General features: G+C 43.7%; 2 protein-coding genes across 5 annotated transcripts; both read left to right on the top strand.

The window, feature by feature from the left end:
* The first annotated feature begins 4,200 nt into the window (after positions 1-4,200).
* Positions 4,201-10,387, top strand: LOC124634500 (ATP synthase mitochondrial F1 complex assembly factor 1). The gene is made up of 4 exons (XM_047170098.1): positions 4,201-4,615; positions 4,749-5,070; positions 6,565-6,660; positions 10,196-10,387. The coding sequence occupies exons 1-4, from the start codon at positions 4,347-4,349 to the stop codon at positions 10,358-10,360; spliced, it is 852 nt and encodes a 283-aa protein (XP_047026054.1). The 5' UTR covers positions 4,201-4,346; the 3' UTR covers positions 10,361-10,387.
* Positions 10,388-13,352: 2,965 nt separating this feature from the next.
* On the top strand, positions 13,353-27,444 carry LOC124634300 (unconventional myosin-Ia). 4 transcript variants are annotated; one of them, XM_047169828.1, is made up of 15 exons: positions 13,353-13,724; positions 13,928-13,993; positions 15,553-15,732; positions 15,800-15,986; positions 16,210-16,373; positions 17,032-17,095; positions 17,164-17,177; positions 17,236-17,320; positions 17,556-17,710; positions 17,787-17,934; positions 18,000-18,528; positions 18,595-18,906; positions 23,317-24,382; positions 24,443-24,573; positions 24,647-27,444. In XM_047169828.1, exons 3-15 carry the CDS (start codon positions 15,622-15,624, stop codon positions 24,759-24,761), a joined length of 3,081 nt encoding a protein of 1,026 aa, XP_047025784.1. In that variant the 5' UTR covers positions 13,353-13,724; positions 13,928-13,993; positions 15,553-15,621; the 3' UTR covers positions 24,762-27,444. The 4 variants fall into 4 exon arrangements, with proteins under 4 accessions (XP_047025784.1, XP_047025783.1, XP_047025785.1 ...); XM_047169827.1 differs by lacking the exon at positions 13,928-13,993; XM_047169829.1 differs by lacking the exon at positions 13,928-13,993 and having other exon boundaries at positions 13,353-13,882.
* Positions 27,445-27,729: the final 285 nt, after the last annotated feature.

Raw genomic sequence — 27,729 nt, 5'->3', positions numbered from 1 at the left:
AGAATAATGAAAGACTATATCAAAGAGTAAAGTAATATATAGGGAAAAGAGAGCCGTCTTACGTGATAATCTTGCAACCCAATTTGACAATGCGCCATCTTTCTCTAAATTGGCCCCGAACTACCTACATAGCTATAGCTATAAAAATATATATGTGTTATGGACCATGTGATTAATTCGGGCATTATTAATAATGCCCGAGCATTATGAATAATGTCTAGCTTTATCGGGCCAAGTGATTAATAACTATCTTAACTTCATTATTTATCACATTGCACGGGCATTATTATATTGCTACATGACAGTTGGGCAATTTGATAATAAAGCAAAAAATTGAAGTTAGTGACGAAAACGTATCCCACGTAACGGTTGCCCGGGTAACTGGGTTGAGGAGGTCAGATAGGGCAGTCGCTCCTTGTAAAGCACTGGTACTCAGTTACATCCGGTTAGACTGGAAGCCGACCCCAACATAGTTTGGGAAAAAGGCTCGGAGGATGATGTGACGAAAACGTATCGCTGCAAAACCGACTCCACGTAGTCTTGTCTGTCCTACCCCTAGAGTGCAATTCACAACCGCGTAAGTGTGGAGGGGCGAGGCGGCCTGCGAGCTGAGGCGCAGGTAGTTTTAACGCTCGCCGACGCGGCTGAGGCTGGCCGGCTGAGCCGGCCAGCAAGCCGAAGCTGCGGCGGTGAGCGTGAAAACCATCTGCGACGATAAGCTCGCATGGGACCGCCGGAGCCCCGCAGCACCGGAGCCGTGACAGAAGCCATGCTTGCTGCATGTTGCTTGCTTACATTTTAAACGTACTGAGTTAAAAAAATTAGAAGCTAAATAAATAAATTTTATGATGTCATTTAATAGTATTTTAGAAGTTTACTGTTAGAACGCATGCTACAAATTTAGATGCTAAAAAATAACCATCATGCGGAGTTGTATTTAGAGCGGTTTACTTAGAAGATAACGAGTGGCTGAGATAGTATTATTTAGATGCTCGTTAATTGTGGCTGACTTAGTAATTTAGAAGGCAACATACATTATTCGGGGCGAATAATTATATTAAAAAGGAGCCTGTTTAATAAGCACCCTTTAAATATGACTTTCCTTAACTTTTAAATGCAAAAACTAGTGGATTTTTAAGGCAGAAGTCCTTCATAATTAATCCAAATCATGAGGCTGATTATTTAAGTGGTTTAATATTTAGTTTATTTTAAATTAAATGGCAATAACAAGAAAAAAATGAATATAAATATGTTATTACTTTGCTTGTATTACTTTGCCCAAAAGGTCACGGGCAATATGTATAGTGCCCGGTCAATTTGATTATTTGAATAATTATTATCAAATTGCGCTCTCATATTGGGCATTTTTCATAATGACCGGGCATTATGTATACTGCTCAATTTATCACTTGGTCCATAACATATGCATCATATTCATAACATTTTCTATTAAGGTAAGTAGCACCATATAACTATAACATTGGTTATCGTTATAGTTACATGGTGATACTTACCCTAATAGAAAATGTCATCGTTAATATAGTAAAAGTAACTATTATATAATCTGTGGTAAAAGGTCGAAGGAAAACAAATAATAATATTACTTTTTATTTACGCGTGTACGCGGAATGCAAAAAACCGCCATATTGATTATTATGATCGGTTTTGTTAAGTTACTTGGAATACTGACACCAGTTCTTTTTAGATTAAATTTGATATTTGTGCTTTTTCAAAACGTATTTAATTTATTCGCCTATTTTATATTTTTTTAAAGTGTCTAATATTTTCCTCATACTTTTCTCTAATTAATATCCCTGGCCAAGGCTCCAAAGTGTTCGCAAAGGACAAGTCTATTGGGCAAAGCCAGATGACTAAGCTGAAACGGGAGGATGGCAGCATAGCGTCGACCAAGGCAGAGGTTTTAGGCGAGATCGAGAGGTTCTATGGACAGTTATACACTTCGGTCGCAAAGTCCGTTGACAGCTTGGCAGGAGATCCAAGAGCCAAGCTGTCCCGACATTATACCGAAGATATCCCGGACATCAGTCTGTACGAGATTAGGATGGCCCTGAAGCAGCTTAAGAACAACAAGGCGCCGGGTGAGGACGGAATCACTTCAGAGCTTCTGAGAGCGGGTGGAACACCGGCACTTAAAGTCCTCCAGAAGCTCTTTAACTGCGTCCTGTCCGAGGGCAAAACGCCTGAAGCATGGAGCAGGGGTGTGGTGGTGTTGTTTTTCAAAAAAGGTGACAACAGCCTATTGAAGAACTACAGACCCATCACACTTCTAAGCCATGTTTATAAGCTGTTTTCAAGGGTTATCACGAACCGTCTCGAGCACAGGCTTGATGACTTCCAGCCTCCCGAACAAGCCGGTTTCCGAAGAGGCTTTAGTACCATAGACCACATCCATACGCTGCGGCAAGTTATACAGAAGACCGAGGAGTATAACTTGCCATTATGCTTAACGTTTGTGGACTATGAGAAAGCCTTTGATTCGGTGGAAACATGGGCGGTACTTGAGTCACTCCAACGATGCCATATTGACTATCGGTACATCGAGGTGTTGAAGTGTTTGTATAATAACGCCACCATGTCGGTCCGAGTACAGGAGCATAGCACGAAGCCGATTCCATTGAGAAGAGGCGTAAGACAGGGGGACGTAATCTCCCCGAAACTGTTTACTGCCGCAATGGAAGACGCCTTCAAGCTCCTGGAATGGCAAGGACTTGGCATCAACATCAACGGCGAATACATCACTCACCTTCGGTTTGCCGACGACATCGTAGTCATGGCAAAGTCGATGGAGGAACTCAGTATGATGCTCGAGGGCCTCGACCGAGTTTCACAACGGGTGGGCCTGAAAATGAACATGGACAAGACGAAAATTATGTCAAATGTCCATGTTCAGCCCACCCCAGTCTCTGTTGGAAGCTCGGTACTCGAAGTTGTTGACTCATATATCTACCTAGGACAAGTAGTCCAATTAGGTAGGTCCAACTTCGAGAAAGAGGTCAACCGCCGAATCCAACTCGGCTGGGCAGCGTTCGGGAAACTACGCAATGTCTTTTCGTCCGACATACCTCAGTGCCTCAAGACGAAAGTCTTCAACCAATGTGTGTTACCAGTGATGACTTACGGCACCGAAACGTGGTCTCTCACTATCGGCCTCATCTCAAAGCTCAAAGTCGCTCAACGAGCTATGGAGAGGGCTATGCTCGGTGTTTCTCTACGTGATCGAATCCGAAACGAGGAGATCCGTAGACGAACCAAAGTGACCGATATAGCCCACCGGATTAGCAAGTTGAAGTGGCAATGGGCAGGCCATATTGCTCGCAGAGCAGATGGCAGATGGGGCCGAAAAGTGCTGGAGTGGAGACCACGGACTAGCAAGCGCAGCGTAGGACGTCCACCAACGAGGTGGACAGACGACCTTATAAAGGTCGCCGGAAGACGCTGGATGCAGGTCGCTTCCAACAGGTATCTGTGGAGATCAAAGGGGGAGGCCTATGTTCAGCAGTGGACGTCCTATGGCTGAGATGATGAAACTAAATACAAACCATTCGAAGATATATTATATAAATATAGATAAATTTAGTTCGTTTTAGTTCCTTAGGGGTATAAATTTACACCGGGTATAAAACACCTTCATTATTTTGAAACCGACTCACACTTGGCCATTTTCAGATTTTTCCCTTTATCTTGACATAAAGACCTACCTCCATGCCAAATTTCAAGTCAATACGACCATTGGAAGTGGTCTAGGTTTTTGATGAGTGAGTCAGTGAATCAGTCAGTCAGTGAGTGTATAGTAAAAATAGCGATTTTCTGACGTCAATATCTCAAGACCTACAATAGGTATATTAATGAAATTTTGTATTTTAGATAAGTGAGGGGGTCTCAATAGATACTAGAAATTTGATATGCGTAAATAAAATAGATTTTGAGTTACAGGGGGGTCGAATTTGGCCCGAAATGGTTCGTGTAATATAACCCACGGCCGGTGTGTCGCTTTTTTTGCTCGAACTTGGCGGATACACTGCCGTGTGTCTAGATTGCATAAAATAATTTTATATTAACAAACAAAATCAATTATAGTGTAGTGCCATCTGTTGGTAATTTAAGGTATCTTTTAGATAGTAAATAGTTTCCGGGCTAAATAAAAGGTGGCGACTCTTCATTTACTTAGCTGTCAAAATGTACGGAGTGTCCCCTGTCCCCCCCCTGGACTATATTTTAAAGTTGTATTTGTGGTTGTACATAATTAATTCTAATAAATAACTATCGCAAAACGTTTTAATAAACAAAAAAATTTACTGTTTCATAAATAATTCTACAGATTATTAATGGCCTTAGGGTTCAAAAAATTTTTGGGAAAATTCAGGATTGTAAATTATGTAACAATAACACATAGTTTACGCAGTTTTATGACCACTTCAACTAACATGGAAAAAGCATTAGAAAATTTAAAAACCAATCCGTACTACGAAAAGTACGCTGCACGCATCGCAGATCTACAGAAAACATCACCCGAAGAATTCATGCAAAGAGTTGAAGTTCAGCAAAAGTCCAAGGAAGAGGAAAAGAAGAAAAAGTTCGCGTCCGTGGACACAAGGTAGGCCCGGTGCTGGCGGTGCTGGCCGCCGCCGCTACAACCACTCCTAGCTCTGTTGTGTTCTTTATCCGACTTCACAGAAACAAGGAGGTTATCAGTTCAGTTTATTATTTATATGTTTTGTTTATTTCAGACAATTCTCCTCTGTGTTAAATCCTAAACAAGCACTAAAAGAAGATACTGAGAGCAATGTCAAGAGGCTCAGTGATATATTTAAAGTGGATCTTGTTGAAGATAAAGATGCAGCAGAGATTAGAACTATTTGGGAGGAGTATCACAAGAGTAAGGAAGTGATATCAGCAACTATTCCGAAAGAGACGTATGCACTGCTGCAACAGAACATGCAGCTGTGTCCCACTTTCTTGTTCCCGCTGCCGCGCTCCCAGGGCTACGAGTTCATCATGTGCCAGAGCTATGCTCACACAATACATTTCACGCCTCTCCTTGCTTATCAGGTTTGGATTTGTTTAATATTTTAAATAAATCATTATCTCCTTTTCCAACTTCCCAAAAAGGAAGATGTTCACAATTTGTCGGGATCTTTTTTTCCCAACTAAGTTAGATCAGATTTCAGTCTAACCAGTTGCAGCTGAATGCCAGTGTTTTACAAGGAGCAACTGTCTATCAGACCTCTAACCCAGTTACCTGGGCAACCCAATACCCCTTGGTTAGACTTGTGTCAGACTTACTGGCTTCTACCCATAACGACTGCCAAGGATGTTCAATGAATGCAGGGACCTACAGTTTAATGTGCCCTGCGAAACACAGTCATTGGTGTAGGGACACACACATGGTAGTTTCTAAATTACTATACAATTGGCCTGTAACTATATTGGATTTTGGAAAACTTATGTGTCTGTAACAATTTCGTATTGGTGATCTGTAGTGCTATAATATATTAACTTCATCAAGCATTTCATTTAATATCCAGCTGGGCCTCTCAATAATTGGTGTCAAAGATATACTTAGAAAGTACAGACAAACTTAGACAAGTTGCATTGGTACTTGACTGGCCTGGAATCAAACCCACACACTCACACTTGACAGGTTGGTTCTTTATCCACTAGGCCACCACAACTTATCACAATATACCTTAAGTTAAATAAATATCCTCTACTGTTGAACTTAATTACTTAAGTAATTAATTAATAAGTTAATAACCTCTGGCTAAAGTTTAATCTTTCTTACGGAAGTTAATTGGTATCTTTGGCAAGTCAGGTAAGCTAGCTTGACGAGAGCTGCGTTGGGTTACATTATTTACTTTAATAAACGATAAAGTCTGTATATTGTTGTTGATGATCTGAATTTGTAATATTTAAGCAAGTTCTGTTCATTTGGAATTTCTGATGGTAAATCAGTCTAGTTGCAGTCAGTTCATGTTTGGTAAAATTATGAATATCACCTACTCACCTACTCCTTGGTTCTACTGAGCAAGGGCATGCAATTTAATGTCTTTTTTTATTTCGTGGTATAACAAAAATCGATATTAACATAAAATCCATATAACAAAAACCGGTCAAGTGCGAATCGGATTGGCGCACGAAGGGTTCCGTACCATTATTTATAAAACCGCAACTACCTGTTGTCGATATCGATATCGAGCAAAAATGAGCAAAAAAAATCACGTTTGTTATATGGGGGGCCCCCTAAAATATTTATTGTATTCTAGTTTTCAGTATTTGTTGTTATAGTGGCAACAGAAATACATCATCAGTAAAAATTTCAACTTTCTAACTATCACGGTTTATGAGATACAGCCTGGTGTCAGACGGACTAACGGATGGACGGACAGAGCCGTACGGAACCCTAATAAAAAAGGCTTATTGTGCTTCAATAGAATCACTATTGAAGCAAATACAAATTAGGACTAATAAAATTATTTAGTATTTTTTTTAAAGCGTTTTTTTTAGTTGTTTAAATTATTTTAATAAAATGAATTGTATTGGCAGGTGCACAAGGAGAACGCGCCCGAGTGCCTCACCATGGTGCACTACACGGAGCTGGCTGACAAGGGTATCATCCTCATGCGCGGTGAATTCGACAAGGTCCCACTTTTATTGGTTACCATTGATCTCCTAAGTCGTTAGGGCGGCTCCACACTATCATCGCTGAGAATTCCCGGGAAAGTCGTGCCACATTACCTATTTGGGTACAGGCTTGAAGGTTTACCCTTGTTTGGTCGAACAACGTTTGATTTGAAGGAAGACACAGGAGGGTTTTAGCCGGTAAGAGTCCGGCACACCCCTCCGCCTCTTCCCAGGCGGAGGAAGTCCATGTGGGTTTCCCCCTCCCAAAAAATAAAGTTAAGTACGGTGCGCGGCGTGGCGTTGATTCGACAGGCGAAGAAGCAATGTTAGTTTATAGATGAAAGAAACGAATTATTAATGAACTAAATATTCGGCACGATCTTTCGACTAAATCATTGTTAGATCAAATGAAATTAGTGCATTTGAAAATTCGGTGAAATGAAACTAGTCAAATAAATAATGATGCTAAATAAAAACTAATGAAATTAGGTCAAATGAATATGACTTTATTGCAACTAAAATTCGGCGAAGTGATTTTCGACGAATGTTGTTCGACCAAACAAGGGTGAACCAGGGGCCCGATTCTCCTATGTTAACATTGAATAGAAATTGAATCGCAAAAGCAGTTTTAACCATATCGGGCATTCGGCTACTAATATGAGACCAATCGTTTTCCAACGACATTCGATTGGTTTGCGATTGGTCTCCCATTTGGCCTATACGGTAGTTTGTCTACATTCATATTGCAATGGTAAATCATTTGTAGACAATATGATTAATTACTGAATAACAGAAAAGGATAAAAACGTTTATTTAAAAGAAAAAATAGCAGAATGCCACATGCGCTTCTGTCGGATGTGAATCGTATGTCGCTTAAGAGCGCTATTACAAAATCGAATTGCTCAGTTGTAGGTAAATTAGACGATAGCCGGCAGCACTTGCGCATGTGTGCGTCTAGTGAAATACGCAACGCACACCTGCGGACCGCCAAGCGGCACAAACAAACTTGAGACTTTTTTCCGAAATAATTTATTGTTTTTATAGTTTATGAAATATTATTTGTACCGGTGAATTTTATAACCTAGAATAGCTCGATTGAGTTACAATAAACAAGTAATCGTTTACAATTTTTAAATTATTTAATCGACAACCAAACTTTTCACCATGTTTATCAATTATAAGTAATTGATTTATAAAAAAACTAAAATCTATAATTCGTCTTCCATATATTGTATCTTCATTTTCCTGCAACAATGAAAACTAGGAATGTAGATAGTTTATTAAAACAAATATGTCACGTATACCTTTTGCGGGTGACAAAAAATACTTACCATATTATTTGTACTGGTATTCAATTGAGTCTGATAGTCTGAATTAAATATGCTTTCATTATCCTGCAAGAATCAAAGAAGTCCAATTACATTATTATGCAACAGCGAAACTAACGACGATGACATTTACGTACATATTTCTTTATAACCAACATCAAAAAAAGAGAAGCCTATCTATAACATTTTCGCATTAGAATATCATGGACTAATACTTATGTATATTACATTTCAATCAGATCATTATAACTAATAAATAAAATAAAAACTCACTAGTATCAAAACATGTTAGTTGCGCAGGTTGCGTTATATTTTTCGACCTCCGGCGAGTTTACGCGGCGCAACAGCGAGCGATACGTCCTTCCTCGGTAAGCGCTTGGCGCTGACTAAAGTTGAACACCGCGCGTCACAAGATTTATATTGATTTTTGCATTGCAAACAAAAATTATTTTAAAATATTGTTTTACTTTTAAATAGACCATTTTTTTTTTCAAGCTTTATAACAATACCACCTTAATTATTAAATGTTTTTTATTTGAATTTGGATTATACTTTCATAGATAAAAAATATAGTTTCGTACGGAAAATTGTCAGTAACTCTCAGTTTTATAGAATTATTTTTGGTGTAATACTGTATGAATTGTAATAAACTGATTTAAGCACTTTAAAGTACAAGATATAGTTGTATCTTGAACATTTTTATAAATGGTTAAATTGCTATATCCTCGGAGTACCAAAGCATCAAAAGATACCCAAAAGCAACATTTTATGAAACATCCTTTGCAGAGACAAAGATTTTACTGATGTACGTGGACAAATTAAAATATTTATTTAAGACACCTTCAAGATAAATGATCAAACTTTCTTAATCTTATTTTTGTTTTTTTTTTTTTTTATTGTGACTATATCTAAAGCATCAAAACTCGTATAAAACGTTTAAATTCGCGAAAATTTGTGATAGCCCTTTTAAGTAAAATTAGTAGAATCGCGCCCCAGGCTTGAATACCTACTCGGGAACCCCCGCGAGAGCCATCCACATTCTCGTTCACACCTATTCGCAAGGGTTTTCGGCAGTAATGTGGTGCCGGCATAAGATAACGTCTGCCATCGGCGCGCGGCTGTCGCGTCAATAGGAATAGTTTTAATGCTGCTCCCTTTGTAAATCGTGCAACTCCTATGAACGATGATGCACTTTTAAGCTCGCATAAGCGCCAGTCTCTTAGGTACTCCTTCAACGTTTGGGAAAAACACACCGGAATATGCTCCTTAACATCGACGCATAGTGCCAAGTTCTGAAAAGTTTTTCATCTAGGTACTTTTGGAGGTCGTTAACATCGTTCGATGATTTACTAGAAATTATGATTGCATATCTTACTGAATCTGTCATGTGCAATGTGCATAGTATCTCAGTAATGCAAGAAACGTTTCGCGGCGAATTCACCCTTCCTAGATCAGCTCTTAGTCAATCCAATTATATCTCGATCGATTGAGACGTTTAACTTGAAGAGCTAAACAAACAAAATTTTGTATCTTATTTTATTAAGGGTGCTAATTAAACAGGCTTCTTTTTAATATCATTATTCGCCCCCAAAAATGCACCTATTTTGCCTTCTAAATTACTAAGTCAGCCACAATTAACGAGCATCTAAATAATACTATCTTAGCCACTCGTTATCTTCTTCAGGAAACCACTCTAAATATAACTCAGCATGATGGTTATTTTTTAGAATCTTTTGTAGCATGCATTCTAACAGTAAACTCCGCGCCTAGGCGGTTTTGATTGCACTCTAGGGGTAGGGCAAACAAGACTACGTGGAGTCGGTTTTGCAGCGATTCGTTTTCGTCACTAACTTCAATTTTTAATACAATGTTTTTTAATTGAAGGTTATAAATGGCAGTATGCTCAAAACGAGGCCGAGTTAGTAAATTAGATGACAATGTATAAATAAGAAGGACAAGTCACAATAATTGATGACCTTTACTTGAAGCTTTCTATAGAATATTTAGTTGGCGTTGTAAAAAAGACGAATTATTTTATTAGAGGCTATGTCATTTCCCCGTTGCTTAGTTATAAAATTAGAAGTTTAATCATGTGTCCAATAAATAATTTTGTGGCTTTACTTATAATTTCCCTTTTATTAATAAGGGTATGCGAATTATTTATCATGCACAATCCTTATCAAATCAGAATAATTTCTATAATCAAATATCTATTTTTATTTCAGAACGTGTTGGATGGCCAAGAAGCTCAATGCCTGGCAAACCAATTTCAAATGTACTATAGCGGCAAAGATGCTGCCAAGTTGCAGTTGCTCCAGACATTCACAAAGAACCCGGATACCTTTAAGCACATGGATCTTATAGCACAGCTGGAAAATATTGGTTTATAATTAAATAAAAATGTATAATTATTGTTTCGATGTTGTTTAAATTCATAACAAGTGGCACAGAAGAATGCCTACATTTATCTGATAATCATAAAGATAGTCGTTGAGTAATTTGCTGACATTGCAAATGAGTATTAAGCGGTAATGCTAATTGAGTATATGCGGATAGTAGGCATAATCTGGCGTGTCGTGTACGATCACACTCAGGTCTGGAGACGCCGCAGAAGACGACGGGGCCGCTAGGGGAGATTGAGGGATACTACTGCTTCCATCGGTAATTTCTTCTATTTTGGATGTTTGATGCAACAGGTTCTGTTGTTTAACATGACCTAGCCTGATATAGTCCATTGGATTATGAACTATCCTCTCACTAGTAGAACAGAAAATGTTTCTTGTGTTGTTAGTTTTCACGCATTTCAACAAATTATCTTCACGTTGTTGATAACAATTTTCTAAATAGAGATTTTGTAGAAATATTTTAGTTTTCTTCATAAAATCATTTTCTAAAAATGTGGCATGTGAATTTATTTTTAAATAATTTGGTATTTCAGACATAAACTCCTCATACAAATCGTAACCATAATCATTGAGAAAACATTGGTCCGATGTGACAGTGGACACTGATTGCGCTCCTATACTGTCTGGAGATTTATCGGTTATTTCTGAATCAATGGAAGTTAACAGATCTAGATTGCCAGATAACTTTTCTTGAGGCTTCATATTTATCACATCCAATTCTTCGCCATTATTAGAGTCTTCAAGAGTACAATTATGGGACATCACTTTAAATCTCAAATTTTCTTCGTCCAAATATTCAACGTTACTATCGATAAATCCGGGCAATTTACTTACTTTGGTTGAAGTTAATGCCCGAAGGACTTTAGTATCCTTAATCAATATATCCAAATTCAAATTAGATTTTTGTTTTAAATTTTCTAACACTGGTCTTGTTATTGTTTCAGATCGAACCGCTTTTGGAAACATCCTCAATGTTAAACGATTATTTGTTATAAGATACTTATTATCATTATCGCCACATAATTTATTACTATCATTCTCAAAAATAATTCGTCCCGTGCGGCGAGACCTTTTTCTGAGTTCGTCGAGACATTTGCGTGTTTTCCGCTTCTTACGTTTAGTACTATACAAAAGCGAATCCATTACTTAACAATGACTTAGGTACTTATTTATAAATAATTAAGTATTACACAAGTACTAGGAGGATGAGAACGAAAATACAAACAAGTTGGCGTTTCGATTTAGGTACCTACAAGCAAGCCTACAACCTTATATAGTATAATAATTCAGCAATGTTGAAATGTAGTTTCAACTCGACAGCAAGATTCGAGCGCTTGACATAAATTATTACTTTTTGAGTTAATTATAGGTACCGTACTCGTTTGAAGAAAAGAGTTTTAATTAAGGAGTAGGTATAACAATCATGGACTAGAAGTTGTAGCTTTGTTACTAGTCTGTACCTACTAGCAATCTAGGATATGTAGGTAGGTAGTTTAATATATACCTACCTAAGCTAATTGTTGCCGAGACTCGCAGTCAGGAATTAGCGCGATCCTGATGGTTTAGGTTTGTATTTGTTGCTTGTTTCTTACTCTTCTTAGGCCCAAGTACACCGACAGCATAAGTAAATATAGGTACATAGGTAACTGTTGACTAAGAAAATTGATCGAATAAAATCATTGTAGGTAGGTAAATAGTTGTTGAAAATAGGCCTTCTTTTTTCTTTATAATCATCAAATGTTGTCGTCCCGCTGTGGTTGCAGGGCGAGCGAGTCTGGGGCCCGATTCTCCTAATTTTACTTAAGCAACATACGATTCACGTTCGACTCGATTCGACTGAGATCCGATCCCGACCGAATCGATTACGATTGAAGCGTATGTGGCATTCCGCTATTTTTTCTTTGAAATAAACGTTTTTATCCTTTTCTGTCATTAAATAATGAATCATTTTATCTGCAAATGATTTACGATTGCAAAGTGATTGTACAGCAAACTACCGTATAGACCAAAATCACCGAAATAGCAGACCAATCGCACACCAATCAAATGTCAATCGAATACGATTGGTCTTTATTAGTAGCAGAATGCCCGATATGGTTAAAACTGCTATTGCGATCATATTGCGATTCGATTTCTATTCGATTTTGACATTATTAACTTAGGAGAATCGACCAATCGTATTCGATTGACATTTGATTTGTGTGCGATTGGTCTGCTATTTGGATGATTTTGGTCTATACGGTAGTTTGCTGTACAATCATTTTCCAATCGTAAATCAATTACAGACAAAATGATTCATTGTTGAATGACAGAAAAGGATAAAAACGTTTATTTCAAAGAAAAAATAGCGGAATGCCACATACGCTTCAATCGTAATCGAGTCGGGATTGGAGCTCAGTCGAATCGAGTCGAACGTCAATCGAATGGCGCTTAAGTAAAATTAGGAGAATCGGGCCCCAGGCATTCTACTACTAAAAAAAGACCAATCGTATTCGATTGACATTAATTGATTGGTGTGCGATTGGTCTGCTTTTTTGGTGATCTTGGTCTATACGGTAGTTTGCTCTACAATCATATTGCAATAGTTAATCATTTGCAGACAAAATGATTCATTATTTAATGACAGAAAAGGATAAAAACGTTTATTTCAAAGAAAAAATAGCGGAATGCCACATACGCTTCAATCGTAATCGAGTCGGGATTGGATCTCAGTTGAAACGAGTCGAACGTGAATCGTATGCCGCTTAATTAAAATTAGGAGAATCGTGCCCCTGGTCAACAGAATTTTTGCGCACGGGATTTAGTTATTATATTTTCATCTAAGTAAATAGGTATGTATAAAAAAATTTGAAATAGCAAGCAAATTCGAAATATTTGCTTTTTCAGACAGAAGTTAGGGACTTGAAGATTTTTGATTCGTGGGCCTTCCTTATGTCGGTTTTTGCTCACTAGAGGGGGAAATAGAGGTAAAAGGTAAAGTACCTACTGTTTTTTGCGTCGGATGCAAGTCCTATGATAGTATGTATTTGTACATTAGGTACCGCAATAAACAGTCATGTTTACTTGTCGAGAATTTCAGTATGTAATTCGGTCGTTTCGTCATTTTTATTCGGACATAAGTAGTCGGAAAGTTAGTATTTTGAGTAAGGTAAATTCTTCTTTTTTGTCGGAGCTTTTATCACTAGCCTTTTTTGTGTGTTGTTATCATGAATATAAATGTCAAAATGAGTTTGAAGTACGAAGCTTCGTACGTCAAAGTTATATTTGTCAAAAGTCCATTAAGCATAATCGTACGTCGGTCGTACCCTGTAGTATCCGTAGTAGAAAAACCTCTATCTAATCACAAATGGTATGGTGCCTTTAATTAAACGTTCGCTGAATAGAATCTATTTTTGAAATAGTTTCGATCGTGACGTATTGTTTGTATAGTATCTGTAAGGTCTATATGTGCACCGCGGTAGCAACGATATAGGACAGCTTCAATTTATTGGTGTATTACAAGTTAACGTAAGACAGTGGACTGATTACTTCTTCTGCTTGATCTTTTTACAGATAAAATGATTACAGTTCGTTGAAAGTGTTCAGAATTAAAGATGTACTTTGGATATTTTTGTCCAGGTATGTTTCTCTACCTGCCTCCCTAATTTGATCAACAAACCTGGTGTTTGAATATTTTATGTATACCTTTTATAGCATTAGGCTTTTTGGTGAATTAAAGTAAATGGGTCAGTGGGTAGGCTCAGGTGTTCAAGAACAATATTCCTTCTAACAATGATCAATGTCTTTGATATTGTAATGATGCATATTGGCTCAGTTGTCAGTATGCCTGTAGTGAATCAGTGTCATGCAATATTGGGAAAGTTCTTTAGCAACATATATACAGATTTGTATGTTCACACAATAATGCTACGTAAGATGACAAGGCTGTACGTGATAATACATTGACATTGGTGCTGCTCAAAATCACCTGCGTTTGGTGAACCTCTATGTAGTGAACAACACTAAATGTTAGATGGACATGTTACTTGAAGAACCAACTCAAGGAATATATTTTCTTAAAACAGAGTCAGAATGTTAACTTATTTTATTTTTTGTTTTATTGAAACATTTAAAGAATGCTAATAAAAACACACATTAATAGTGTTAGAACATGAAAATATCATAAACTAGCTTTTGCCAGCGGTTTCACCCGCATCCCGTGGGAACTACTTCCCGTACCGGGATAAAAAGTAGCCTATAGCCTTCCTTGATAAATGGGCTATCTAACACTGAAATAAATTTTCAAATCGGCCCAGTAGTTCCTGAGATTAGCGCAGTCAAACAAACAAACATAATAATAATAGGTCTTTACCTATGAAATTGCCGTTTTGTATGAAAAAATTTAAATGTTTTTTTTTTTCATGTAGGTGTTATTTGTATTTATCAAAGTAATTACTCATGCAATCAATGCTTCTTTGCCAACGCAGTGGCAGTGAATTGATGCCCTTCTTAGAGAAATTAGCTGAAGGGGAGGCAACCATTTGTTCAAAGGCATTTTGTACTGCCTCTTGGGTATTGAATTTTTTACCCGACAAAAAATTATCCAAATTCTGGAAAAAGTTGTTGTGTGTGGGCACAAGGTCTGGTGACTAGCAGACGATGGAAAAATTCATTAATTTGTGCATCTGTTGAGCAGTGCAAGGCACGTCTCGACGCGCACTTCGCGCTAGCATTCATTGAGTTCGTGGGACGCCCATTTGTTAATTCTTGATTTGATATTTGATTTTTGTAGGGTTCTGTAGTCAGTGTTTGCTAATACAATTAAATTACAAACTTTGTAAAACCAGCAGTAGACTTTTGCGACTACCAAAGATGTTCAAATGACAGCAGGGACTCACCAGTTTACTCTTGCCTTCCGAAACACGGAAGAACTCGTTATGACAAGATGGTCACCCATCCACGAACCGACTGTGCCAAGCGTTGCTTTACCTTATGATGTGACTCCATCATCATCATCAGCCTATCGCAGTCCACTGCTGGACATAGGCCTCTCCAAGTGCATGGTATGACTTACCCACGAGTTAAAAACTAAGTTTAAAGTAAATACCATTTATTAAGGTGAAAATTGAAAACCGGTAATGTTTTTGCTCGATATGAATAACTGCAACACGGAGATAAGAATGATATGTGACGTGCAGAGCGGCGGGTGTTGAGCATGGCGCGAGCGGCGACGCGGCGCGGCGCTCGGTGACGGGCGCCGGGCCGGCATGGCGGACGCCGAGGCCGCGGGGCAGGCGGACGCGGTGCTGCTGGCGCCGCTGTCCGAGGACACGTTCCTGCACAACCTGCACGTGCGCTACAAGCGCGACATCATATACGTGAGTGTGCGCCGGCGAGCCCGCGCGGCGTGGGCCGCTCGCCCTCGCTGACGCGCCGCTCTTGCAGACGTACGTGGGCAACGCGCTGGTGTCGGTGAACCCGTGCCGCGCGCTGCCGCTCTACTCGGCCGAGCTGGTGCGCGCCTACCTGGCGCGGCCGCCTTACCAGCTGCCGCCGCACCTCTACGCCATCACGGCGACCGCCTACCGCTGGGTGCGCGACAGGAACGAGACTCAGTGCATCGTCATTACCGGTGAGGACAACTCATATGTCGCACTCGACTCACCAGCAACAACAACTCGTTGACTGAACAACGCACTTCAATACTCGCTGTTGTAACCGTACTCTCAACGCTACAGCTGATAGAACCACCGCGGACCGCGGCGCCATTAGCGATGCGTCAACTAGCAACTGTTATTGATTGTTTCAAGATATCTTTTTTTGATGCAACATGAAAGTTGGGTGTGCGGTTGCAGGCGAGAGCGGCGCCGGCAAGACGGAGGCGGCGCGCGTGTGCCTGCAGTGCGCGGCCGTGGCGGGCGAGGAGCGCGGCGCGGCGGGCGCGCTCACGGCGGCCGGCACGCTGCTCGAGGCCTTCGGCAACGCCGCCACCGCGCTCAACCACAACGCCAGCAGATTTGTACTGTTTCCCACACGACACACTCCTCACTCCACTGCATACGTCTAACTTTCATTCGTTCGCTTTTACATTCTGTTATTGCTGTTAAGTGCTTAGATATCATCAGGCCAAGGTTTTGTTAAGATAGGCTCATCAGCTATTATACTCGAAGGTAGTACAACCAAGTTTTATCAAAATCCAATTGAAACAAGTTTTCAAGTTTATCTGCCTAGCCTTTTGCTGACTCTGTTGGGGGCTGTCTCGTTGGTATCTTGGTTACAAGTCCGACTTCTGTGCTCGAGGTCTCGGGTTCGGTACCCGGGGCGGGCCGAAATCGCTATGTAGGTTTTAGTTTAACAAAGACTTCATAAGTCACTTTGAACTAAGTAGGTACTGTAGGCTGCGGAATTGTTCGAACTTTAAACATTATAAATGTTTATTTCGGATTGGAAGAACAGTGACAAGTTCAGTATCACAACCTAGATCAACTCTTTTTATAATAAAACGTTATTTAAATATTGCCCATTAGTAATATTAGCACAAATGAAAAGATCACCCCTCGTATCTGATGTACCTAATCTACGTGACATGTCATAAAAGCACTTTCCATATTGTTCCCGCTACTTGAACATTGTACTGAGGCTCGCGGCAGAGACAGCTAAGCGGCGCGGTGTTGCAGGGCAAGCTGCTGGAGATCGAGTTTGACTTCAAGGGCGAGCCGGTGGGCGGGCACCTGACGCACTGTGAGTGTCGCGCGCTAGGTAGTGTAGTGTCAGCGAGGCTGAGAGCTGACGCTTGCTTTGTGTTGCAGACCTGCTGGAGAAGGTAACGCCGGCGAGCGGTGAGTAGCGCGCGGCGGGTACTGTAGCGCGGCTTGTTGCAGGAGCGCGTCAGCGGCGCCGCCGACGGCGAGCGCAACTTCCACGTGCTGTACCAGCTGCTGGCCGGCGCCGACGCCGCGCTGCTCAGTGAGTCACATCGAGCCTTCTGTCTCGCACACTAATTACATATTGCACTTGATTATCAAAATTATCATTACAGAAAAATGTAACACAAACGATAAATCCTTTGTTTTAGGCGACATTTTGATTTGCATTCTATGTTATATTCGTGCATTTAGCCGGCATTATTGTAAACGAGGTGTAGGTAATTAGGTAGTAGTGTGTCGGAGGTAGTCGTCTCGTGTAGCGTGAGGCTTTGCAGAGCGGCTGCGGCTGCAGCGCGGCTGGGAGCAGTACCGCGTGCTGCGCGGCGCCGCCCCGCCGCCCGCCTCCCCGCGCCGCGCGCCGCCGCCCCCGCCGTCCGCGCCGCCCGCCGCCGCCGCGCTGCACGACCGCGACCACTTCGCCTTCACCACGGTACCCACCCTCGCCCTCACTCACACACCGCCGCCCCGAGCGACACGACGTGGCTGACACGTAGCGCGTGTGGCAGGAGGCGATGCGCGCGCTGGGCTTCAGCGGCGGCGCGTGCGAGGGCGTGCTGCGCGTGCTGGCCTTCCTGCTCAAGCTGGGCAACGTGGAGTTCGAGCCGCAGCACAACATCGACGGCAGCATCGGCACGCGCCTGCACCACCGATACGGTAGGTGTGGTGTGTGACGGCGGACAGTGACAGGCGAGCGGGCTGACGTGCCGCGTGTGCCGCAGAGCTGGTGGAGGCGTGCGCGCTGGTGGGCGTGGACGCGGAGGCGCTGGGCGCGGCGCTGGGCGCGGCGGACGAGGGCCCGGCGCCCGCGTGGCCGGCGGCGCGGCGCGACCAGCTGCTGCGCGTGCTGTACTCGCGCCTCTTCACGTGGCTCATCAACGCCGTCAACGAGCACCTCAAGCCGGCGGAGGCGGGGCGCCGCTGCGCGCTCGGCATCCTCGACGTGTACGGCTTCGAGGCGCTGGCGCACAACGGGCTGGAGCGGCTGCTCATCAACTACGCGGCCGAGCGCGTGCAGGCCGCCGTCACCGCGCTCACGCTGCGCCGCGAGCAGGAGGAGTACGCGCGCGAGGGCCTGGCCTGGCGCCCGCTGCGCTACGCCGACCACGAGGCGGCCGCCGACCTGCTGGACGCGGGGCCCGACTCCGTGCTGGGCGCGCTGGCCGACGCCGCCTCCGACGCCGCCTTCCTCGCGCGCCTCAAGCGCCGCCGCCACCCGCGCCTGCTCGTGCTGCCGCCCGACCACTTCCAGTGAGTAGCCGCACACGCACGGGCACACGGCACACGGCACGGCGACTGACGGCGCTGCACGCGCAGGGTGGTGCACTTCGGCGGCGGCGTGGCGTACTCGGCGCGCGGCATCGTGGCGAAGGACCGCGACGCGGTGTGCGCGCGCTGCTGCGCGGTGCTGGGCGGCGCGGGGTCGGCGCTGCTGGGCGCGCTGTTCGCGGGCGGCGCGTCGCCGCGGCGGCCGGCGGCGCTGGGCACGCGGCAGCGCGCGCTGGTGGGCGCGCTGGTGCGGCGCCTGCCGCCCGCGCCGCGCCTCGTGCGCTGTCTGCGCCCCGACGCCGCGCTGCGCCCGCACCGCTTCGACGCCGCGCTGCTGCGCCGACAGATCCAGGACCAGGGGTGAGCGACGCGCCCGCTTTCTCATACTCCCATTCGACCACGGGCTTAGTTTCGGCCCGATGGGGAATCGAATTTGAGACCCCATGTTCAACAGATGCTATGCTGTTACGAGACCAAAGACATTTATTGACGACAGTCTGTTATTGTTGTTTTCGTTGGACTAATATTTGACATTTCCAATGCTGCTAAGTAACATTGGTTTAAATAAGGTTAGAATATTTCCGAACAGTGCTATCAGGGTTTGAGTGGTGAGCAGGCACAGCGCACGGCTCCGCATCTGGTGCCTCATTGCCGCGTGACGTCCCGTACAATACCTATGTGTTTGACATAAGAATAAGAAAATTTATTTCCTAGAAACATGGTAGATATAAGTGTTTCACATGTCTCGCCGTTTAACCGACATGCAAGTTTTATATGGCCATAATCATAATGTGGAATTACAATTTAAAACTATTTCATATTATTAGGGCATTTTTGAGAAAAAGTGTACCTATGCGAAATTGTAATGTCCCAGACCATTTTTTTTTTAACTTGATCTCACCCCATATGATTACATCTAAGGATATGAACGTAAAGTCTTATTATGTCCTGTGTATTTGTAATCACAATTATAGGGAAATAATAAATATTGGGAAATTATAAGTGTAGCCACAAAATTATTTATTGGACACATGATTAAACTTCAAATTTTATAACTAAGCAACGGGGAAATGACATATGCCTCTAATAAACTAATTCGTCTTTTTTACAACGCCATCTACTAGAAAGCTTCAATAAAAGATCATCAATTATTGTAACTTGTCCTTCTTATTTATACATTGTCATCTAATTTACTAACTCGGCCTCATTTTTCCAAAAACGAGCCAAGAAAAACGAGATCAGCTATTTTCTTGGCTCGTTTTTTTTGCTGGTAGAATTTAATTTGGATTCATTTTATTTAGCATATTGCCATTTATAACCTTCAATTAAAAAACATTGTATTAAAAATTTAAGTTAGTGACGAAAACGAATCGCTGCAAAACCGACTCCACGTAGTCTTGTCTGCCCTACCCCTAGAGTGCAATTCAAAACCGCGTAGGCGCGGAGGGGCGAGGCGGCCTGCGAGCTGAGGCGCAGGTAGTTTCAGCGCTCGCTGCCGCGGCTGAGGCTGGCCGGCAGGGCCGGCCAGAAAGCCGAAGCTACGGTGGTGAGCTTGAAAACCATCTGCGACGATAAGCTCGCATGGGACCGCCGGAGCCGTGACAGAAGCCATGCTTGCTGCATGTTGCATGCTTACTTCCATGCTGGGTCAATTAATATGGGATGTGTTATATTTTAAACAAAAAACTTAGTACGAGTTAAAAAATTAGAAGCTAAATAAATATTTTTATGATGTCACTTAATAGTATTTAAGAAGTTTACTGTTAGAATACATGCTACAAATTTAGATGCAAAAAAATAACCATCATGCTGAGTTGTATTTAGAGTGGAAGATAACTCGTGGCTAAGATAGTATTATTTAGATGCTCGACGCTTTATTAATTGTGGCTGACTTAGTAATTTAGAAGGCAACATACATTTTTGGGGGCGAATAATGATATTAAAAAGAAGCCGGTTTAATTAGCACCCATAAATATTTATAGTTTAAAATCAAATTTCAAATCTGAGATATTTTCGTTTGCATACTGTCCCAAAAACTGTTATCTCGTTTAAGAGACTATTGATCGATTTTCCCTCATAAGATCTAAGGTTTTTAGATTTTTGTGAGATAACATGGCCTATTAATTATCTTTTCAAATAGTACAAAATATATCAATACTAACTTTAATTAGTACTTCGTTTTTAATTAATTTGAAATTTTCTAAAATTTGTCCAGGTATAGTTAAATAAGTTTTATAGATATGTATATTTTTATTTTGTTGTGTTTTAGTACAAAGAATAATAATTATACCGATTGTACGATCACAGACGTCATTGTAGGCACGGCGGCAACGCGAAACCGGTTTACTGACGCGAGCGCTGCTCCAAGCGCGTGAGAATAGTTAGTACAGTTACCGGCACGGATATCGAGCCCTCGGCGGAAGAGTGGGGATCGCTTTGCGCATCGTACACTTATGGCAAGAAAAAACACACACCCTTTTATTATTAATTTTTTCAAGAGATATAATGCAACAAATCTCAATGTGAAGAACCTGGGTCTTTATATGGACAGTACGCTTAGTTGGCAAACTCAGGTCGCTAGTGTGAGTAAGCGTGTAATTGGAACCTTACGTCATCTAAATCGGTTAAGAAACTTTTTGCCGCCGAAAACCAAAGCAATGCTTGTGCAGTCCCTAATATTTCCTATTATCGACTATGGTGACGTGAGTTACTACGACCTCAATGCGGACTTGCTCAACAAACTTGATCGGCTCATCAACAACTGCATAAGATTCGTCTTCAACCTGCGGAAGTACGATCATGTTTCTGACTATAGGACGCAATTGAAATGGATGTCCATTCGTCAGAGAAGATCGATGCGTGCCTTGACGACCCTTTACTCTTTACTTAACTCTCCTACTCCCCCCTCGTATCTAATTCCTCATTTTCAATACCGTTGCTCCGGTCATTCCAAAAATCTTCGCTCTTCTCACAATCTTCTTCTTCACTGTCCTTCTCATACCTCTGACACTATCCACTCTTCTTTTCACATTCAAGCTATTCTTCTGTGGAATGCGCTGCCCTCAGAAACCAGGAAGTCACCCAGCAAACAATCTTTCAAGAGTGCTGTGCGGAAGTACTTGCTTAAGAAATCGTTGGCAGAATCATCATCATAATAATTTATTGGTATATAATATGTATATATGTATGTATGTATGTATTTATTGTTATTTGTATTAATATTGTTGTATTTAATTAGTATTTAGTGTTTTATTCATCATTAAGTTTTCGTTTTATTTTCTAATGCACCTACCATGTTTTTCTCTGCATCACCCTAAGGTTGAATGGAAAGAATGCCTATGGCATTAAGTCCGCCTATGTAATATTTTTGTTGCATAAAGTTTAAATAAATTAATTAACAAAGTTAGAGAGTGGGGTCTCGTGACGCCACGTCTAGGTATGTAAAATTTGTACTAAGCAGTGACTTAACACGAAATTCAAGCGTTGTTGTATCTTCGTTGTTATTTGTTTGTGAGAGAGAGAAAAGAAAAATGCGTGTCTATTCTTTTAGGGTTATCTAAAAGACGGAATAATTACTTTTTTTGATTCACCATACCTATTTCATAACATTCATTTCTATACATTTCAAGTGTAGTATTGCTCTTGAAGTTCCACATCAGGTGTTCCAGATCTTCGATGTTTATACGACAATAGAGTGCTAAAACGTCATACCTCTATATGCTATAGTCTAGCTGGGCCCCTGGAGTTCCACATCAGGTGTTTTAGATCTTCAATTTATATAAGTCAATAGAAAGTGCTTATCAAATTGAACAACTTTTGCTAAAACGGCATACCTGTATATGGTACAGAGAAGCTGGGCTCTTGGGGTTCCACATCAGGTGTTCCAGATCCTAAAATTTATTATCTCAGCTGAAAATGCTCATCAAATGAAACAATTTTTGCCACGGCACCATATTTGTATCTCTTATAGTTTTATTGGTCTGTTGGAGTTCTGGATCAGGTCTTCAAGTTTCGAAGATAAATTATAGCCTATATGTTGACCAGGCCTAATACTGATACAACAAAGAAAAAATCATTGAAATCCGTTCAGTAGTTCGGAAGATTAGCGTGTACAAACAAACAGACATACAGACAATTTTTTTTTTTGGATTTGTGCTCCATTACTGTTTCTAAACCCCACCCAATTATTATTTTTTTTAATATAGTCAATGTACAGACACAGTTTTTTTACAGATTTATTTTATGTATAGAATAGATTAAATTTTCTAGTTTGATAAAAAAAAAACTATTACGTACCTTGGTACTTTTCTTGTTAACATTTTTGACCTCGAATTTCATTTATTTATTTATGAAATGAAATGAAATGAAAATCATTTTTTTTTCATTTCATAAATAAATCACCGCTTTACCGCGGCCCCGCGCTCACTTCATACCACCAAAGGGACCCAAAAAATCGCTTCTGCGCAGGTGAAAGTCAGGGCTCGACATCCGTGCCGATTTTAGGGCGGATGAAACAAAGAAAAATTTTTTTTACTGATGATGCAGATATGTTCTGTTAATGATTCTGGATATATCTTTTCAGATATCTTTTTGCACTGCTTAAAATTTATTCCTGTATATTTATTGTAGTACATGATATGAATTCATATATTGAATAAAAACATTTGTCGATGAGCCATTTTTAAATTTAATTTTAAATACATGAAATGACTTGGATAACATCGGACGCACCCGGTGGAGGCGCGCGGTCTGTACGGCACACGTGCGCAGGATCATGGACATGGCGCAGCTGCGGCGCCTCGGCTGGTGCGAGTCCATGTGCGCCCGCGCCGCCCTCGCGCGCTACGGCGTGCTCGCGCCCCGCCCGCCCCACCCGCCCCGCCCGCCCCACTCGCCCCGCGCCTCGCCCGCGCGCGACGACCCCGTGCGCGCCGCGCGCGCGCTGCTGCGCCAGCTGCCCATCCCCAGCGCCGAGTTCGCGTACGGCCGCACGCGCGTGTTCGTGCGCAGCCCGCGCACCGTGTGGGAGCTGGAGGCGCTGCGGGCGGCGCGCGTGGCGGCGCTCGTGGCGGCCGCGCAGCGCGCCTGGCGCCGCCACCGCGCCCGCCGCCGCGCCGCCGCGCAGGCCGTGCTGGCGCGCGCCTGGCGCCGCCGCCGCGCCGCGCCGCGCCGCCGCCGCGCCGCCGCCGTGCTGTGGCGCGCCTGGGCGGCGGCCGCGCGGCGCCGCTACCTGCTGCGCCTGTGGCGCCGCCTGCCGCCGCGCCACCTGTCGCCCGCGTGCGCCGCCTGGCCCGCGTGCCCGGCGCCGCGCCTGCTGGGCCGCGCCGACGCGCTGCTGCGCCGCCTGCACCACGCCTGGCGCTGCCGGCTGTACCGCGCCGCCTTCGACCAGACGGCGCGCAACCGCATGCGCGAGAAGGTCACGGCCAGCGTGCTGTTCAAGGACCGCAAGGCCAACTACGCGTGCAGCGTGGCGCACCCGTTCGTGGGCGACTACGTGCGGCTGCGCGCGTCGGCGGCGTGGCGGCGCGGGCTGGGCGCGGCCGGGGACCGCTACGTGGTGTTCGCGGACGTGGTGGGCAAGGTGGCGCGCTCGAGCGGGCGCGTGGCGCGGTGCCTGGCGGTGCTGTCGACCGGCGCGCTGCTGCTGCTGGAGGCGCGCTCGCTGCGCCTCAAGCGCCGCGTGCCCGCGCACGCCGTGTGGCGCCTGTCGCTGTCGCCGCACCGCGACGACCTGCTGGTGGTGCACGTGCGCGCCGCCGCGCTCGACGCCGCCGACGAGCTGTCGCAGTGCTCCGAGCGCGACGCCGCCGACGCGCCCGGCTGTCTCTTCGGGGTGAGTACGGGGCGGGGTGGGGGGCTGGCCCCGGCGCGGAGCTGACGAGCGCGTGTGCAGGGCGAGGGCGCGTGGCGGCGGCGCGGCGACGTGGTGGTGCGCACGTGTCACGTGCTCGAGCTGGCCACCAAGCTGTTCCTGGTGGTGCAGAACGCGGTGGGCGCGCCGCCGCACGTCAACATCGCCACCGAGTGAGTAGCGCGGGTCGCGGGACGCGGGGTGCGGGGTGCGGGGACGCACGGAGGGTGACCGAGCTCTGCGCAGGTTCGAGGCCAACTTCGGGCAGCAGCTGGTGACGCTGTCGTTCCACGCGCTGGGCGGCGACGCGGCGGGCGCGCGCCTGCTGCGCCGCGGCTCGCGCATGGACGTGCTCGTGTAGCAGCACCGCGGCTCCGGCACCGCGGCACCGCAGCACCGCAGCACCGCAGACAATACCGCTGAGAGCAGCGTGCTCGCACACCGACGTGTTCTTAATGTACTAGGATAACCCCACACTAGGATCTTATGATACGGTAGCTAGCGGACGTCGGACGACTTAGTTGTAACACTAGTGGTAGGCGCCCCTAACGTCTAACAGTTGTATAGCTCACTCAACGAACACCAAGCGCGTTTTGCTTTGAACCACCGTTGACTAATTCCGTAAGATAAACTTGAGAAGGGACTATCTGCGGCCGTCCCCGCTAGCTACACCTCCGGCATCGCTATACACTGACAATGCAAGCCGTGCGGCTCGTTCGTTGAGTGGGCCAGTAAGCTAAGTATTATTAGGTAGACTAGTCGGCGCAGCTGTGTGCCTCGGGCCTCGGCTTGCAACCGATAAAAAGCCAAAGTAAGTAGCAGGTGCCAATAACTAAACATAGTTGATAAGTGATGTTAGCGAGTGCGGGCAGACGGCGGCTGACGTCGCGGCGCTGCTCGCAGCTCAAGGCTGTTTGTTCACTGTTCGATCAGAAAAGGTCTCAAGTGCTCTCTTAATTTAAGTGAATCGACGAGTATGGTCCGTCATCAGGACTTCGGTAGAAATATTGTCGAGCAGCAGTAATACGATAACGACGGCTGGCTCCAGGGCAGCCGACACGTTGTACTCGAGCACGGCTGTGCATCAGAATGACTGTCGCTCCCCATATCATCCCGACTACCTATTTGTAAACGACTCAAAAACTACTACTACAGAAACTCTGCCGACTTTAAAAGATGATTTTTTTCAAACTACGAAACAGCAATTCGTAGCAGCAATGGCAGCTGCTCTATGTTTATTTCGAGTGATAATATGTGGAGTGGCAATCTCACAGAGACACGGGTGTGCCGCCTGTCGGCCGCGCGTCCGCCGCCGGTCCGCCGCATGTCCGCCGCATGTCCGCCGCATGTCCGCGGAGCAGTTACTCAGAGTGTCGTCACTAACTAGTTGTAATTAATAATAATGTCGTTGCGCAACTTTACACTTTGTTGTCAAACTCCAAGCAGACTGTGCTCGGTGATGTGCACACATGATGATGTAATGTTGGCGAGTGCGTTTACTGTATTGATGCAATACCGATATACTATATAGTGTTATGTTTGTCGTTGCTGTTGTACACTTTCCACGAAGTCGCGAGTAGTGGTCGGCGCCGGTGCAGTTTTCCTGACATGTACATTATGTGTCGTAAAGTCAGAAAGTCAGTAAGAGACGACAGCTATTTTGTAATATTGTGGCTTCTAAAATATAATGCTAGAGAAAACATTAAGCGGTAATCAATGCAACTTGCTTTTCATTTTGTTAAAGTGAATTGTAATTGTGAAAGTACACATATTTTGCTCGTGGCTGTCGTGTTAAAATCTAAATCCATGCAAAACTGCAAAGCAATGCAGTACCCGGATGGGATTATAAAGTTCAATATATGTATTTCCATGTCCTGGCTGTAAGCGTCCTCCTCAACTATGTCAAGCCAATCGTTCAGCCGCATTGACTTATAAATACGACTTTCTTTTGTACATGAATCCTTAAGGTAATATGTCCGAAAATAATACAATTTATCTCTCATTTAGAATCCTACGAAGGTTTATAATTTCCTATGAAATGTATATAAACTCAGCAGAGCTGGTTATTTTCCGATGACATGTATTATGTCACACTTTTCTGATCATAAAGCAAATCGCAACAACCAACGGATGAGCGAAGTGAAACTATCGAGCGTTACACGCGCAACCGCTCAGCACGGTCGGCGCCGAGCAGTCACGAGCGGCGAGGCGCGAGGCGCGGGGCGCGGGGTGCGGGGTGCGGGGCCCGCCGCGCTGCCACAGTGCGATGCTGCTTGATTGTTAATATTATTTATCAGTGCCTTAGTATCTGTATAGCCGACTCTTCCAATAACGCGTGAGCGCGCTATCAGAGATCTTGTTGGCGCCCATCAACAAAATCTTTGTCCCCGTCATAAGCTCGCTTAAGTGATGCGGTATCATGTAGAAATGGGGCCTGGTGGTCTGCGCCCCAGGTTGTCCCTGCGGCTAAGCCGGCGAGACTTGACTAGAGCGCAGGAATGAGAAGCGGCGGAGTCGCACCTCGCCCGCGTCCCGCCCAACACACATTCCGCAATAGACTATGTAAAGGTACTGAATGGATCATACGCTTTAAATAATAATAATTATGTACATCCATTATAATTAATTCGGGGGAGTACCTCGGCGATGTTAACTTTAATACTTAGGTACGTACATAGTGAAGTTTGGCATTTTTGAAATGATTTTTATATCTCATTAAATAGATTGAATTAGTTTTTAAGTATGTAGTGTTGCATGAGTGGTCTGTGTGTCGAGTGCAGGAATGGCGAGAGGTCCCGGTGGCTCAGCGCTACAGACTCTACTGTAATAGATAAATTATATTGGTGTTGACGCCGTTTGTGAAGTGACGGCGACGGCGCAGCGGCTCGCGTCGCTCTCATCGCTCTCATCGCTCTGCCGCATGCCGCCGCCGTCGCTCTTCCACTAACAATACATTTTTGTTGAATCAAATGCAATGTTACGTTTTTCGACGAACAAAAAATGCAAAGGTTTTAACGTTTTTAATAAAAACACAAAAATGAGAAGTTAGTATTTATTTTATTTTCCCGACTATAAAATAGAAGCGTGTTATTTCTTCCTTTTTTGTTATATACTTACCAGCTATATAATAATTGTATATAATTATTACACAACATATACAAAGGTATAATTGATAGATTCTACTAATTTTACTTAAGCGACATACGATTCACATTCGACTGAGATCCAATCACGACTAAATTACGATTGAAGCGTATGTGGCATTCCGCTATTTATAACCGACTTCCCAAAAAGCGGAGGTTCTCAATTCAATCGTATTTTTTTATTTT

This window comes from Helicoverpa zea, chromosome 11, assembly GCF_022581195.2.
Source record: "Helicoverpa zea isolate HzStark_Cry1AcR chromosome 11, ilHelZeax1.1, whole genome shotgun sequence".
Taxonomy (NCBI): domain Eukaryota; kingdom Metazoa; phylum Arthropoda; class Insecta; order Lepidoptera; family Noctuidae; genus Helicoverpa; species Helicoverpa zea.
This window is presented reverse-complemented; position numbering and strand designations above follow the sequence as displayed.

Coding starts and splice junctions, on each gene's coding strand:
- LOC124634500 (XM_047170098.1), top strand. CDS start 4,347: ATGGCCTTAGGGTTCAAAAAATTTTTGGGAAAATTCAGGATTGTAAAT. Junction 4,616..4,748: donor TTCGCGTCCGTGGACACAAG/GTAGGCCCGGTG, acceptor TGTTTATTTCAG/ACAATTCTCCTCTGTGTTAA. Junction 5,071..6,564: donor CGCCTCTCCTTGCTTATCAG/GTTTGGATTTGT, acceptor TTGTATTGGCAG/GTGCACAAGGAGAACGCGCC.
- LOC124634300 (XM_047169827.1), top strand. CDS start 15,622: ATGGCGGACGCCGAGGCCGCGGGGCAGGCGGACGCGGTGCTGCTGGCG. Junction 18,529..18,594: donor CTGCCGCCCGACCACTTCCA/GTGAGTAGCCGC, acceptor CTGCACGCGCAG/GGTGGTGCACTTCGGCGGCG. Junction 24,574..24,646: donor CACGTCAACATCGCCACCGA/GTGAGTAGCGCG, acceptor AGCTCTGCGCAG/GTTCGAGGCCAACTTCGGGC.